The 14851-nt window shown below is 49.8% G+C and overlaps 7 protein-coding genes across 7 annotated transcripts; 2 read left to right on the plus strand and 5 right to left on the minus strand.

Moving 5' to 3' along the window:
* Positions 1-453: 453 nt before the first annotated feature.
* VE01_05911 (uncharacterized protein) lies at positions 454-1789 on the minus strand. The gene is made up of 2 exons (XM_018275369.2): positions 1376-1789; positions 454-1280 (listed from the first exon to the last, which is right to left on the minus strand). The coding sequence occupies exons 1-2, from the start codon at positions 1747-1749 to the stop codon at positions 737-739; spliced, it is 918 nt and encodes a 305-aa protein (XP_018129359.1). The 5' UTR covers positions 1750-1789; the 3' UTR covers positions 454-736.
* Positions 1790-2183: 394 nt separating this feature from the next.
* VE01_05912 (uncharacterized protein) lies at positions 2184-4160 on the minus strand. The gene is made up of 2 exons (XM_059463746.1): positions 3697-4160; positions 2184-3643 (listed from the first exon to the last, which is right to left on the minus strand). Exons 1-2 carry the CDS (start codon positions 3863-3865, stop codon positions 2316-2318), a joined length of 1497 nt encoding a protein of 498 aa, XP_059319615.1. The 5' UTR covers positions 3866-4160; the 3' UTR covers positions 2184-2315.
* A 1249-nt stretch (positions 4161-5409) lies between these two features.
* On the minus strand, positions 5410-5819 carry VE01_05913 (uncharacterized protein; the record flags this gene model as incomplete). The annotated part of the gene is made up of 2 exons (XM_018275371.1): positions 5410-5562; positions 5703-5819. The coding sequence occupies 2 exons, from the start codon at positions 5817-5819 to the stop codon at positions 5410-5412; spliced, it is 270 nt and encodes an 89-aa protein (XP_018129313.1).
* Positions 5820-6827: 1008 nt separating this feature from the next.
* VE01_05914 (uncharacterized protein) lies at positions 6828-9174 on the plus strand. The gene is made up of 5 exons (XM_018275372.2): positions 6828-7524; positions 7571-7912; positions 7961-8370; positions 8419-8697; positions 8746-9174. Exons 1-5 carry the CDS (start codon positions 6922-6924, stop codon positions 9068-9070), a joined length of 1959 nt encoding a protein of 652 aa, XP_018129311.1. The 5' UTR covers positions 6828-6921; the 3' UTR covers positions 9071-9174.
* On the plus strand, positions 9154-10564 carry VE01_05915 (uncharacterized protein). Its single transcript, XM_018275373.2, has 2 exons — positions 9154-9562; positions 9616-10564. The coding sequence occupies exon 2, from the start codon at positions 9846-9848 to the stop codon at positions 10500-10502; it is 657 nt and encodes a 218-aa protein (XP_018129312.1). The 5' UTR covers positions 9154-9562; positions 9616-9845; the 3' UTR covers positions 10503-10564.
* VE01_05916 (uncharacterized protein) lies at positions 9983-11652 on the minus strand. The gene is made up of 2 exons (XM_018275374.2): positions 11261-11652; positions 9983-11181 (listed from the first exon to the last, which is right to left on the minus strand). Exons 1-2 carry the CDS (start codon positions 11361-11363, stop codon positions 10568-10570), a joined length of 717 nt encoding a protein of 238 aa, XP_018129356.1. The 5' UTR covers positions 11364-11652; the 3' UTR covers positions 9983-10567.
* Positions 11653-12022: 370 nt separating this feature from the next.
* On the minus strand, positions 12023-14750 carry VE01_05917 (uncharacterized protein). Its single transcript, XM_018275375.2, has 3 exons — positions 13966-14750; positions 12291-13904; positions 12023-12219 (listed from the first exon to the last, which is right to left on the minus strand). Exons 1-3 carry the CDS (start codon positions 14584-14586, stop codon positions 12136-12138), a joined length of 2319 nt encoding a protein of 772 aa, XP_018129357.2. The 5' UTR covers positions 14587-14750; the 3' UTR covers positions 12023-12135.
* Between the last annotated feature and the right edge of the window lie 101 nt (positions 14751-14851).

The following is a 14851-nucleotide window of genomic DNA, read 5'->3' on the forward strand; positions in this document are numbered from 1 at the left end:
GGGTGGGGGGGGGCGGGGGGGGGTGGGGGGGGGGGGGGGGGGGGGGGGGGGGGGGGGGGGGGGGGGGGGGATATGGGTGAATGTATGTGCCGTGAGATATTGTGTGAGCGGTGGTTTTTTTTTGCTTCTTCTTTGTTGTGGTTTGATTGAGGATGTTTTTTGGTTTCTTGTCTGTCTTGGTGGGGGATGGTAAGTTGCTTTGGTGCTGTCTCTCCTTATACTGTTTATGTTGGTCTTTAAGCACATCTCATCGTCATACGTCTTAAACATGGATCCTCTAGCTAAAAGGGGGACGAACACCTTGCCCCTGAGTCGAACATATATACCAACAGAGACACCAAACAATTGCGAAGGGCAAAAATAACACGTACAACAGTAGGTATTCGCTGCTGCCCACCCATTCAACTACTAATCCAGCGATGTCAAGCTTCCAGTAGATTAATACTCAGAGTGGTGCCATCTGGACTGCGGGTGAGCGTCGCCCCCTTTTGAATTTGATACCCTCACAATGTTCCATCCCCCAATGGAGTGATGACGACCACCTGAACTAAACCCCAACCAAATTAACCAAATTATGGCCTCTATTCGCTCAATTATAACGCGTCTCCATAGGGGACGGTGTTGACGTATTGAAATGAGACCCGAGTCGTCGTGGAAATTAGAAATCCGTAACAAGAACGCCCTTTCTTTGCAATGCCGGAAGGCTAACAGAAAAGACACACAGAGCACCCCAAACCTACGTCTTAATATCCCCCCCCCGTTCACCCAGCTCATCCACCACCGCCTCCCTCCCAACCCCAGCACCAACACCATCCCTCCTCCTCCTCGCCTCATCCTCAGCCCTCCATTTCTTCTTCGAACTCCTATAACAATACACACACCACGAAGCCACAAACACCACCACAATAACCGGAACCCCCACCATAATGAACACCATCCAACCCGCCCTCCCCGCTCCCCCCCCATCACTGCGATTATTACACTCCATCGCCCCGACCGGTTCCCCTGGAACCCATTTACTCAGCGTCGCACTGCACCCGGAACTGAAGTCGGGGGGAGTGGGGGAGAGGGTCGGCTTGTCGCTGCTGGCCCAGGTTATTTGGTAGGCGTTGTGGATTTGGATACCGTAAGGGTAGGGGGTGGCGTGAGGTGTTTGGCCGGTTGAGAGGGTGGATGATGTGGATGTGGTGGAGGGGGATGTGACGCCGATGGCGCTGACGCAGGCAGCTGCGTTATCAAGGCTCTGGAGGGTGACGCCGGGGTTGCCTAGGGTGTAGCCGCTGGTGGGGAGGGGTGTTAGTGATGCGGCATGGGGATGCTGGGAAGTGAGATCTGAGAATTGGAAATTGGAAATGGGAAAAATGAATATTCCTACCTTGCGCAACAGTAAGCTGTAGTAACTAGACTCGAGAGCGAGGACGTATCGATGTCCACATCTAAATCTCTGACTGCGTACGCGGTCCATTGGTCAGGGCAAACGGCGGGACTGAAGTGGAAGCGGCTTGAGGGGGCGATCTGGTCCCAGCCTGGGGGTTGGCATTGTGTAAACCGCGCGTTGGCGGGGTCAGAGTAGACGACTATGAGGGTGGTGGCGGTGAAGTTGTTCCAGTGGTAGCTTGTTATTGTGCTGGTTGTTGTGAAGATGTTGGTGCAGCTTGGGGGGAGGATGAAGGGCGTGGTGAGGGCGAGGAGGGTTCTGGGTATTGTTGTGTTTGTGGATGGCGGCGGGGAGGTGGTGGTGGTTGTCATTGTGTGGGTTTGTCGGCGTTGGTTTTGCCCGTTGGGGCTGTTATGAGGGTGTGAGGTTAGAAGAGAGGCCCCAGAGATCTATATACCCGGCACGTGCGTTGGAAGGATTATTCACTCAAGGGTTGTTATTAATAGGGTTTTTGTTGGTTGCTCGTCGTTGATAGCTCACCGTCGCTATCTATGACCTCGATATAGCCGTACTGGGATTATTTTAAGAGTATGGCGAATTAGAAGTACTTTATATGGGGTAATATAGTCGCTAATAAACTCTCACTTGGAAATTATACGGTTGTACTATGTAGCGTAGTATTCAGAATCGATTAAATTATAAGCGCCCATAAATCTTCCTGTATTTAAATACTCGAATAAAAAATAGTCTATATTATAACTTAGTTATATTTACTTTTATAAAGATATTTATGTAGGTAATATCTATCTATCATACGCTAAAGCTAAAAAAAATGTCTCTACATACACCGGCTCCCTGTTAACGACTAACTATATACGCCTACATTTCTTTAGTCGTAGAGTTGTCACCGTGTAAGAGAAAAAGAAGTGTTCCTACATTATGGTTGCACAACATACTCCCACGGCAGATTTATATCCGTCAAGAACGTAGTCTTTGCTTGCAAACCTTCAGCTGCCAAACTCTGCTCAGCGCCACTTGCCTTTGCACCAAAGCAATTCTCAACAAACGAGCCCGAATCCTTCTGCTTCTTAGCCACAATCTTCTCATACTGCTTCAACGGACACGAGCGGCCAGGCCCAGAATCGCATCCGACAACAGGGTAAACCGCATCGTTGAGCAGGATCCGAACGTAGGGGTCTCCCTTGCCACCACAGGTCAGTCTCTCAAACGTAATTGTCCCACGCATAGTCACGAAATTCGAGGCGATATACTTCTGGTCACGAGGGATGTGGGTAGGCGGTAGAGGCGCCTGATCGTCGAAGACGCCAATGTTAGAGGCGAGCTGGTTAATCTGACCGTCATTCGAGAACGTAGCGATAAGGGGAGGTAGCTTGTACGGCGCCGACGACTTCGATGATGTGTATTCCTTGTCTGGGCCGTCGACGAAGCGCGATACCACAGCCGAGAGGAAGGGCAACATGAATGTGCTGTTCTTGACGGCGCCGGGCCCCGCGCCGTAGTAGTACCTGATATCCTGAGCGTACTCGAAGTCACGGAGCTCATCCTTGGTGAACACATCACAGAAGGGACTCCTTGTGCCTGTGATCTGCGACTCAAAGCCACAGAGAACCGGGAACTGCGAGACCTCAGAGGTTGTGAAGTTCAGCGCGCTGTGGGGCCCGATGAGCTTGTTGAGACGCGCGGTAACCTTTGGCAGGTAGATGTCGTTCCATGTTGTCGCATTGATGCCGCCAGAGGTGTCTTTATACATGGGGCAGAGGTCCGAGGGCGCGAGCGAGTTGGCGACGCCACGGGGATCAGTGTTGTTGAGCACGTAGACGGAGCCCCGTGTTGTGGAATCCGGGCCTACGTATCCGCGCACGAAGAGACGGGCAGAGTCGACTACGCGCGGCTGGTTCGCCTGATACATGTTCGCCCACGCCAGGAACGTCTGGTTCTCAGAATAGAGTTGGGGATACCGCGTGCGGTACGTGTAGCCCATGTCATACAGCTCCTTATAGCCACCGAGAGAAACCAGGGACAGTTCCAGCTCGGGGTTCCGCAACACGGGCTTCCATGTTGAGATAAACTTCAGCGATCCCTGGGCTTGGAATTTTGGCGCGCTCTGGATTTTTGTCTGCAGGGCCACCCACCCATTGTAGGACCCGGGGTCTGGGTAGCGCGATCCGTGCCGGCTCGTGAATGCTGCCATGTCAACGGAGCACCCGGCCGGTGGCTGATTCGGGATGTTGTTGACATCAGGGCCTAAAACGTGGTCGGTTAGTATTAGGATTCTGGGCCCTAATGGGCAAACTTGCCTGGAAACCATGGGGAGTTCCCTCCGAGATATGGCGGAAACTGAGCGCCAATTGTTCCTGGGCCTGCTCCGACATCGACGCCACCATGTGCATTGCTGCCGCCACCATGTGCCGCTGCCAGCCCACTGGCTCCAATGAGCAAGAAAAGAGTAGCGAAAGTCGGTGCCATTTTGAGAAGGAGCAGGAATATCAACAAAACCGTTTACACAGAGTAGTGATGTTTCTGCTGCCCGGATTGTGCCACGGGGCAGAAATGACACTTATAAAGCATCATCACTATGAAGCATGAAGTCCATCAATTTTCCGGCTTATGTTAGAAGTAAACATAATAAAATTCGCTGGAATCAATATGTAAATGTAGGGTTGCAGCACGTGCCTACTAGGATTATGACGCGGTCGCAGCCCAATGGATGGCGGATGAGAGTGCACGTTTGGAGGGCCGATGAAGTTTCCTTATCGAAGACTAGGATCAAGTTACCGCGGTGATTTTATTCTCAATGGAGATTGACTTGGATAGGAACACGTGCATACTAGGGTTATGACAGCAGTTGCGGTCTAACGGGCGGAGCTTGAGGGTGGCTCCTCGCATGTGTGGTTGTGACAGGGGTAAGGCATTGGATGGGGCTCGTATGTGAATTAATACCCATGTTGCTAAGTATGGTGATGGCGACGACACCGACAATTGATATGCGGAAAAATTGGTGTCTAGGCCAGCCTATCCTATGGAGGGGCTAGTTGACGGAATTCAGACTGTGACATCGCTTCTCTCGTGCGACCATGTGACCATGTGCCCATCTCCTGGAACTCCGGATAAGGCTAAGCACGACGAAGGAAAAAATATGAAGGTTAGTGTCTCGTTGGTTTGTGGATTGGCCATGCAAAATCTGAAGGGCGACATGTGCTGCATGTGGAGAGTGGATGGAGCGCTTTCTCGATGATGACTTGTAGGCGTTGATCACAAAACGTATCTTCTAATTTGACAGAGTAAAACTCGTGATCTGGGTCTTCTTGCACAATGGCGCATTCTGTCACATAACTCCACTCCGGTCTAAATGCTGCCCTATTCGACCATCCTTCCAATCATTATATGAAGACGATATGCTAGGTCATGGAGGATGTAGGTTGTACGAGTTTTTCCATTTAGCATTGATGTGTTGTTTGTATCATGGGAATGCTTACAATAACTCCCGGAAGGTCTGTTGGCGGATCTGAGCCGCGAGTTGGAGGTTTGGGAAACTGTTCAGCCTCCTTCATCGCCTCTTTATAGGCATTAGTCTCCCAATCCTAGTATAACCCATCTATTATTGACGACTGAAGATATTCTGGCTCCTATGTAAGACCATATGTTCCAGTCTGTATTGACCAACGCTTTCTCTCCTTTAACAAGGCACTCATTCCACGGCTTGATGCCTAATGAAATAAGCCACTCAATGCTGTTTAACGTGGACTTGTGTCAGAGAGGTGCAAATTATTAATGTATGAAGTGGGGTGGGCATCTATCCCCGAGTCGTGGAATTCCACCTCGCATGGGAATTGCTGGAAATTAGAAGATCAGTAGAACCGTTTGAATTCATTAAACTCATTAGTACCAGATACTACGATATCGCCTTCTTTTATTCTCGGCTCAACATCAGAGGTATCTATGCGCTCATCTAGCTGCTTTCGAGCGGGATTTCCACTTCCAATCAACTTGACGCCATCTTGTAGACCTACTCAGCCCTCCGTTAATGCCAACGTCTTTCCGAATACTAAGGGGAACAGCGAAGGGTTCAACAGCGTTTGATCTTGATCCGAATGCAACTTCTTGATCATCTGGGCAATGCCATTCTTCAGTGCAAGACGGAGAGAGTCAGAAACGAGCGCAATCTGATTTACACACCGCAGATCCGGCGTCAAAAAGGCGATTGAGATTTTCTTCCTCAAACATGGCCGATTTGTCTTGATGCTCCATGATACACCAACTATATGCCCTTTCGCTGATCAATTGCATTCTCAGCGCCTCGCACTTCGGCGCCGTCTTGGGCCTTAAATGCCTCTTCGCGCCACTTTGCAACAATCTCATCGTTGAATACGTCGATATTCCAGTCACGCTTGTCAGTCAAGTTTCTCATGAGTTGTAACATGGTCATCTCAAGTGCGGTTACGGCAGGCCTTAGTTCCAATCCGGTTACGGTGTCAGAAAAGCGATCGTCGAGGCTAAGTTCTCATGGGGAGATCTCCCGCCAAAGCCAAGGGATTGAAAGTGGCATTTGGCCGCCGCTATTATTCATCCCATATTCAGCAATCATTACTTAATTAGAAGGTAGAATGTCGGATTGTCAGCAAGAAATCTGCTCTGGTAGTATGTTGGGAGTGAACTCAGGAGCGAAGTTTGGGGTCTACAACCGCCTGAATCTTTTCAAGGGCAGGTCCTAAACTCGGGGATACGGGGATACGGTGATACGGTGAAGCGACCGTGAGGGTGAAGGTTAGGGTTGGCAGTAAATTAGTTAGAGCAATAAAATTAATCCCTAGGCGATACCGCTATGTCAATAGGCAGTGTTATAAAGTCATCTGTTTTCTATAACTTATTTAATTTTCCCTGGCCTCAAACTTAACTATTTTTACAAGCAACCAGGTACACTTCCAAAGTTTAGCTTGCCTGGGTTTAGCGCTGTTGTCGGGAATTCGGGGATTATTTTGGTCGAGTCTTAGCGTGCTTATAGTCCGGTTTTCAACAAGGAATTTGTGGGCAAACCCCTCCCCTCCACATGTCACATAACGTCGATCTTGGCTTGCTTTTCATTTATTCGTAGATCTCTCAGATCTCTCGGATCTGTTAGTTCTCTTGGCTCCTTTGGAAAAAAAAACTTTAGCACCCTTGATCACTGATGGCTCAATTGAGCTCTATTGATCACTGATGGCTCTTGTCAATTCGCTTTCTTAATGTTCCGGTTAACTCATTCCCTCCTTCCCATCAACTGCCGTGTGTTATGGTGCAATCAGGCAACAGCGCTGACATTCCGCGCGGGCTACTTCATGCTGCGCCCCGCCCCCCACCCCACCTCGTAAAAACCAACACGGGTAACTGAGAGTGACCAATCCTTCAGAGGATAAATGTCGCATTGATCATCGGTATGGTATATTGGAGCAGACACCCCCGTCAACCCAATTGCCTCTCCTTTCTTTCACGTTACGCTCATTTTCACCTAACTCAACTTAAAACGATGGAATCCATCTTATAGCATGGCGGACAGGTTATCTACGCCGGAGCCGTGCTACGGTATCCTTCCAACGGGCCGGGAAGTCAATACAACAGTTTTTTGTCGGGATCGCAATTGCTCCTCGGCAAATCACAGAATCCCGCGGCCTGATTATAAGACCCAGTTATCGTCTTCCAGCGACATCACCCAGTCACCTTACAATTCTCCATCTGAAGCAGAATTTCAAAAGCTCAAGGTTGACCCTGAAGATCCCCAATCATACGGCACCAACCGGCGGCTATCAAAAAGCTCTCTCCCTGCTGGCTCGGCGAGATGGAATCCTCGTCATCTAATCACCCAAGCTCGTGCCGGAAAGCTCAAGAGGAAACAATGCATCCTCTTCATCTTGGCTCCTATCACGATCATTTTGGTAATCATTATCGCAGTCGTTACATTTGTCACAGTCAGAGCCAAGAAACACCCAAACTTAACGGTAGACCTGGGCTACACTCAATACAAAGGCTTCAGAACGCCAGACGGCATTGACAAGTGGTTTGGCATGAGGTACGCAGCACCGCCACTGGGTGATCTCAGATTCAGGGCTCCCCAAGACCCATTGGCTGCTTCAAAACAAGATGCATTTCAAGTAAGTCTGCCTCCACTTCTCTCTAACATTGGCTAACCCACCACAGCAAGGAAAGCTGTGCCATGGCACTCCCTCTACCTACCTCAACCCCACAAAATCGGAGGATTGTCTTTTCATTAATGTTTACTCTCCTACTAATAGAACCGCTCTCCACCCGGTCTATTTCTTCATCCAAGGAGGTGGATTCAATGATCTGGCTAATCCTTATCTGACCGGAGACGAATTGATTAAGGCCGCCGGCAATGATATTGTGGTTGTTACCTCTAATTATCGAGTGGGACCGTGGGGTTTTCTAGCCAGTAAGGAAATCAAAGAGGATGGGGATTTGAATGTTGGACTGCTTGACCAGAGGAAGGCGTTGGCCTGGGTTCAGAAGTATATCCACTTGGTAAGTTCATCATTTTCCGCTCTAGATAGAAACTAACAAAGTCAACAGTTTGGAGGTGATCCCAACCACGTTACAATTGATGGAGCTTCTGCTGGCGCAGCGTCGGTTGATCTTCACCTTACCGCATACGGAGGCCGCGACGACAAGCTTTTCCATGCTGCTGTCGGACAGAGTAATTCCTTTGGAGCCCAGCTGACAGTCAACGAGTCACAATACCAATACGATGGCCTTGTTAACCGCACAGAGTGTCGCAAGTCGACAGACACCTTAAAGTGTCTCCGTGGGCTTGCTGTGGAAGTTATCGCTAGCAATAACATGATCATGCGCACTCCCGGCGCCAAGGGGACTCCTCTCTTTATGTACTCGAATGTTATCGAGGGGCCTGGGGGATTCACAGAGGATTACACGTATAATATGTACGCCGATGGCAAATTCATCAAAGTACCAGTCATATTCGGGTACGTCTCTCCACTGCTCATTTTTGAAACTCTACTAAAATTGTGAAGTTCTGTTGCTAATGAAGGCACTCTCTTCACACCATCGAAGACAGATAATGTGACAGACATGACCAACTTCCTAAAAAACAACTTCGGCAAGCTTACAACCGACCAACTAGACCATATCGTCAGCCTCTACCCACATGATGAAACCAAGTACCCAGGCAGAGGAGCTTGGTGGAGGACAGCCGCTGACGCATACGGTGAGCTTCGGTACAACTGTCCTGGCCAATTCATGAGCCGCATGTTTGAAAACCACACCGATGGAACATCCAACTGGCACTACAGGTAGGCCCACCCCTCCTTCCGCTGCACACCACCTCTAACAAGAAGTAGCTGGGATGTCAGCCCACCCATCAACACAAAGTCTGGAATGGGGGCCATGCACGCTGCGACCATGTATTCCATTTGGGACATCGCGACCGGAATTGGCGCCGAATTAAACCCCACGATCCAGGCATACTGGACGTCGTTCATCCGGACCAAGAACCCGAACCACTACCGGCTTCCGGGGACCGTGGAATGGGGCACGTTTGGGACTGGGATGGAGCGGCTCGATTTCCCAAATGATCCGCAGAATGTCTCCATGGAGGCGGTGGGGGCGAGCGAGAAGGCGAGGTGCCAATATTATAGTACTATCGGGAACCTTATTGGGAACTGAAAGGTTATGAGAAGGGAGAGAGCATTTAACTAGACACATCAGGCATTAGAAATGGTTTATAATGGTTTAGAATAGAAGCGAAATGGGAATTTATCTGCGAGGCGTTTCATATCAACGAGAAGTAGTTCATCGAGACCGTGCCATTCAGCCAGCTGCCAAAGGATCTGGTGGGGGTCTCGTCCCTGAAAAAAATCATAAGGAAGCTCTTATTCGGGCTCGTCCAAAAAATTGGAAAGCTCGCCATACATCCCGCGATGAGCTCAACGTACTAGCGCGTTCTTGACAGACATTTATGGAATAGGGGCAGTTCATGATCCAATTAGCAGCCACATATCAGAGAACAGCTATTTACAGCCTGTTCGGGTATTACTAACCTGAGTTAGAGCCCGAGCGTCATCTCAAGCTCAGAATGCATATCCAAAATCCCAACGAGTCTTTTAGTAGGTCGATAGAGGACATGCAGACATTCTAGACTATTTAATGTGGTCGATGGTACGTACCGTCGATAAGTCTTTTAACAGTTATCCATAATTAATACTGCTTAGTCATCCTTATACCTCACCAGTTCGCCAGCTTGAAGTCCCATCAGACACGCAAACTCGCAACTCTCATTCTCTATAAAAATGTACCTAGTCAGATCGGTTTTGTTAGATTGTAACTAGCGTTATGCTACGCTAGACGCCAAACACCACAATCCCATCTGTTGCCCAAACAAGCCACTACCCAGAGCGCAACTCCCAGCCAGCCAAATCGCCGAGAGGTCTACCAAGTCACAATGAACTTCCTCGGTCTCCCCAAAGGCATAAACTTCCCATTAACCTGGCGCATCCTGCGCATGGTATCCGCACACCCTTACTGGGACCTCCTACGCCTACTTTGGCCATTCCCCTGGTACCTGCCGCATCCCCTCCCCCTGCCTCGCCCCCAGGCTTTCACCCACGACCACACGCTCTTCGATACCCGCAACCCGCTCATCCCGCAGATCCGGCTCGTGCCACTGTTCCGCGCGCGTGACTCGCCGATTGCATCGTTCTACCGCATCTATGAAGCGATGTGCGCGCGCGATGGACCTGCCATAGGCTCGGAGACGCAGTATTTCTGGCGTCGCCCTGAGGCGCACTGGGCGTTGGAGGGAATCCCGGACCCGAGGGACCCGGATCCCGTGAGGTATGCGGTACTTGCTTCGTTGATGGAGGCGATGGTGGATGCGTTTAATTGGAGGCTTGAGTTGGGGCTGAGGAGAGGCGGCAAGCGGTGGGTTGAGAGGGAGGACGATGGGACACCGGCGCCATTTGTGCCAGAGGTTATGCCAGCATGGGCTGGGGGAGTACCAGCGCTGGAGGATGAGCTTATTATTGCAGAAGGTGGGACGGGACCGCGATTCGCAGCGAGGAATATCATTGCTTTCGAGGGGGATCTACGGACGGTCTGACAACATCGAAGCTATACGAGCGCTTAGAGCTTTGAAGTAGATAGGATCTAATTGAGTATCCAACACTACTCCCTGTTGAGCCCATCCTTGTTGTACGTTTGTTGGTATGTGCGAGCTATCGCATCTAAAGTGCCCTCAGTTGGCAGTACGTCAAAGCCATTCCAGTTCAACCCCCTGATAAACTCGCGGTCTAGCGGCTGGCCACCATTCCGCTCTACCAGCACATTGAGAATAGCCACAGCATCACTCATATCAATACTGTAGTTTCGTGGAGCCGAAGCGTAGGACAAACGTCTGAGCTTCGTCTCCAATGCCCACTCAAACTTTATAGCATAAATGATCAGCCTCTTTCCCTGCCATAATACTACGCCCTGATCTAACGACTCCTGGAATAGTTTTGGTCGGGTTGAACGTTTTGTGAATATAGTCATTTCATCGTTAAACCAATCGTCTGGGTAAGTAAGTTGGATTGCCACGGATTCGGCGGCGATGCGGATGTCCTCTTTGACGTCCTCATTGTCGTAGAGCTCTGGGTCAAGGCAATAATCCAAATCGACTGTGGACACTCGGCTCTTAAGATAGCTGACTGCGAGAAATCCACCAGTACATATAATCCTAATGGGCGCGACGACGCGCAAGAGTTCCGATTCGTCGAGTTTGGCATCTAGCAACTCGAGACCTACATGCTTGTTAATAAAGACAGGGATCAAGATTGCAAGCTTGTTGAGCTTGAACCCACAAAGTTGGTATCTATTTACCTTCCTGGAAGTTTTGAGCATTCAGTTGCTGTTTCTCTGGCGGCGCATTAGGTTGTTTAGAACCGCCCCCGGAGGGGGACGGTTTCTCGCGGAAGAAGCTCATGGTTCTAACCCCCAATAAGTGGATATAAAGTGAGGGGAAGGGGAACGTAGGAAGGACAAGGACACAGCGACATAGGATGTCCAAGGCTGATGGTCGGTCCGTCCGTGCAACGGGCTGTTGGTCCCCTGAAGCGGGGTGATATCACTTGGGGAATCCAAAGTCGTGAGAATGGGTTCAGAGACCGAGAAGGCGAGGAGGCAAGACGAAGGTCACCGGCGTAAAAATGTTGGAAAGAGACTAAAGCACCTATATAGTGTCACATCCAATAAATCGTCCGAAATGTAGAAATCTGCTTTAAAATCTAGGCTGCAATGGAGGGGCACCATCGAACTATAAAGTGGGCGAGTGGTACAGTGCCAAGCAGAAGGCATGGTCTAGACCGAACACTGTTTTACATTTACGAGGCTGTCAGTTGGCCCGTGCAAAGGATCTGGAACAAAACGCCAAAGTACGTACTCTTGCTGCCCAAAGACTAAGCCGCGTAACCCGAGGATTAACACCAACAATCTAAGCTGATGGAATTTATCTCTTCGGCTCTATTTATAAGTGATCAGCTTGCCTATTATAACCCTGAGCGATTAGGCACCTCTATTTTAATTTTAGTCGCTGTAAACTCTGACAGTTGTGCACAGTTCTTCGAGATTTTGGTAAAGAAAAGTCTCATATTTATTTATATATTGCGCATTTTTAATATCTACATAATTTATTCGGGGTATTAATACCATACGTGAGCAGTAAAGTTCGTCATTCATATCATCACTATCTCCCATTACTATCTGCCATTCATGTCCATATATACCCAGTCAAACGGAGACCAAGAGTCTGGCAGCTGGAAGTCAAGCCCTGGGTCTTGAATCTATATCCCGTTATCGTCAGCACCTGCTGTTAATTCCACTCTCGCAAAGCATTAGACCGGGTGAAACTCACACTAGCATCCCAATCAAATCCACCCAAGGGACTTTCATCGACCATATCCACCATACTACCTCCTTCGCTTCCCCCAGCCCTCCTCTCAAGAGCCTCCACGCAAAATTCAGTGCTCTCTTTCAGCGTCCTTGGGATCTCTTGGTCTATTGATGTTCCGTCCTCCATACATATGATTTGCGCAAGCAGGCACCTGCCAAACACATAGGCCTTCACGCTACGCTCTTCTGTTTCCAACCGCGCTCCACACATATCGATGAATCTTTGAATCGCGCCATGTGCCTCCGTGCGTGTGGCATCCTCTGTGGCACTGGGGAAAGGTGATGGCGGCGCACTAAGCCGCGTCGTTAGTTCAAAAGCAACGGCAACGGTGGCGTGAATGGGGATGTTGCGGAATAAGCCTCCGCCGCGAAGCTGGAGTGCTGTGTAGTCGTCGTGGTCTTGAGGATCCGGGATTACAGGAGCGAGTAGCGAGAGAGATGTCTCCAGGGTGGCTTGGCGGGAGAAGAAGTATGTTTGGTCGGTTTTGGCTTTCATGGCGTAGGGCAAGTGGAGAGAGAGGAGAAAGCGTTTCGTGAAAATTTCGAGGAGTTTTGATTGGAATGGGGAGGGCTCCGCTGGCATGGTGTTGGATGAAGAACCAGACTGCCAGAAATGAATGGCTGTGGAGTGTTGTTGGCAAGCTGCTGTGAGGTCGCCAGCGAGGCGGAGGGTCTCGCTATAAGAGTCGGAGGAGCGGAAACCGTTAATGAGCCTCGCGATAGCGATTCTAACGGGGAAGGTCTTCGCGAGAGCAATTTGGATGCTGCTCTCCGTAAATATAGTATCTGGTTTCGGAAGTACTGGAGCACTTGATTGTTCGTCGATTTGCGAATCGTTGACGTTGGACGGAGGCTCGCAGTCGAAATCGTCTGCGGAGAGTAAGAGTGGGCCGCCTGAGTCCATCGAGGACTGCAACAGGAGCTCGACCACTGTAGCCCATAGTCGGCGTCGATGTTCTGCGTGGAGTGTAGTCATTTGGAATAGCTGAGAGGGGTCACGGTGTAGGCCCATTTGCATAGCTATGCGAAGAAGGCTCCCGGCTGATACCCAAACGCTATCTCCATCAATGATATTTACCTGTTTGGCGACGAGCAGTAGGCATCTTATCTCTAAGTTCGCGAGAGTCGCTTTCGGTTTCTGATAGGGAGTATTAATCCATGCTTCTACTGTATGAATCCATTGCGTTGCTCCAGCACGTAGGCTTGCCAAGCTCGGATCTGAATTTGGAGTTTCTTGATGGAAACAAGTGCCAATTGCCATTACCAGCAAAAGTTTTATTACGTATAGATCTCGGGCAGCTTTGGGGTTGGCCCAGAAGTCTGCATACTCATTCATAAAGGAAGGGATATGAATGATGCGAAAGACGGATTCGAAAGTTCGAAAGTACCCCTGGATGAGAATATCGGACGATTCCCTTGGTGGAACATGGTCACGAAAATCCAGGGGGACAGATTGGGGGGCGAGATACCGGAGCTGAGCAGCATTGGCAAGACGCTTGCATTTGCGGACAATTGCTCGCATTTCTGCCTTCTCCTCTTCCCCGGTGGCACCTTTGAGTCTTCCCATGAAATCGAACTTGTAAACGTTAGTGTCTAGCTAAAAGGCTCTAGTGTGCAACATTGTAATCAAATCATACCTGTTTAATGTACTTCATCCAATGATTTTGGCCGCGGAACTTCATCTTTTCATAGTTGGATTTCTTCTTCCCCTTGTATCTCTTGCATACTTTGGGAGACACGGTCGGGGGGTTGGGCTGTGTTTGAGGGGCATTGCTCGATTCCCCATTTGATTCATTGCGTGAAGCATCTAGTAGCTTCTTCTCCAGAGTTTGGACTCTGTTGAGCAGCGCCTGCACGTGCTCTGTGGTTGCAGGCGAACCATTGTGCGACTGTACCAACGACGAGGAAGTCGACCCAGGGGCAGAAGGGACCGACGGGTAGCTGCTGGCACTGGTAGTTTGTTCATAGGTTTGTTGTCGACTCTGTCCCATAGAATCGGGTTGGGTGTGAGGCGGGATCTTCCTCACGATTGGAGCTGTGGTGGGAAAATCGTCCTGGAGATTTTGGTACGTGCATGTCTTGCTCCTGGAACGGCTACATGGCCCGCAAGGGGTAGAACGGTCACATTTTATCTTGCGGTGGCGGCATTCCTCGCAAGCCAATGCAGGACGTCTCCGTTTCCGAAAAGGGAATGCAGGGGGGGATACTGTCGTTGCAACTGGAGCAGGGAGATTATCCCCGGGCACGTTTGTATCCATTTTGCTTCCACAGCGTCACGGTCTTCCACGGTGTTTGTTCGGCGATGGCTTGATGGATATAATAAATATTTTGCAACGGGGTATAACGGACATATATGAAAGGAATTCAGAGATGACGAATCTGCCACATCAAGGGGGATATATTGAGGGGGCGGCGGACAATTACCGGGGATTTCGGAGGTATGGTGGTCGCTTATTGGTCCATTTAAGTACATTTTGTAAAATCACATGACTTTTAGTACAAGAAAGCTACATCGATACCTTT

This window comes from Pseudogymnoascus verrucosus (assembly GCF_001662655.1).
Source record: "Pseudogymnoascus verrucosus strain UAMH 10579 unplaced genomic scaffold scaffold_29, whole genome shotgun sequence".
In the NCBI taxonomy this organism is placed as follows: domain Eukaryota; kingdom Fungi; phylum Ascomycota; class Leotiomycetes; order Thelebolales; family Thelebolaceae; genus Pseudogymnoascus; species Pseudogymnoascus verrucosus.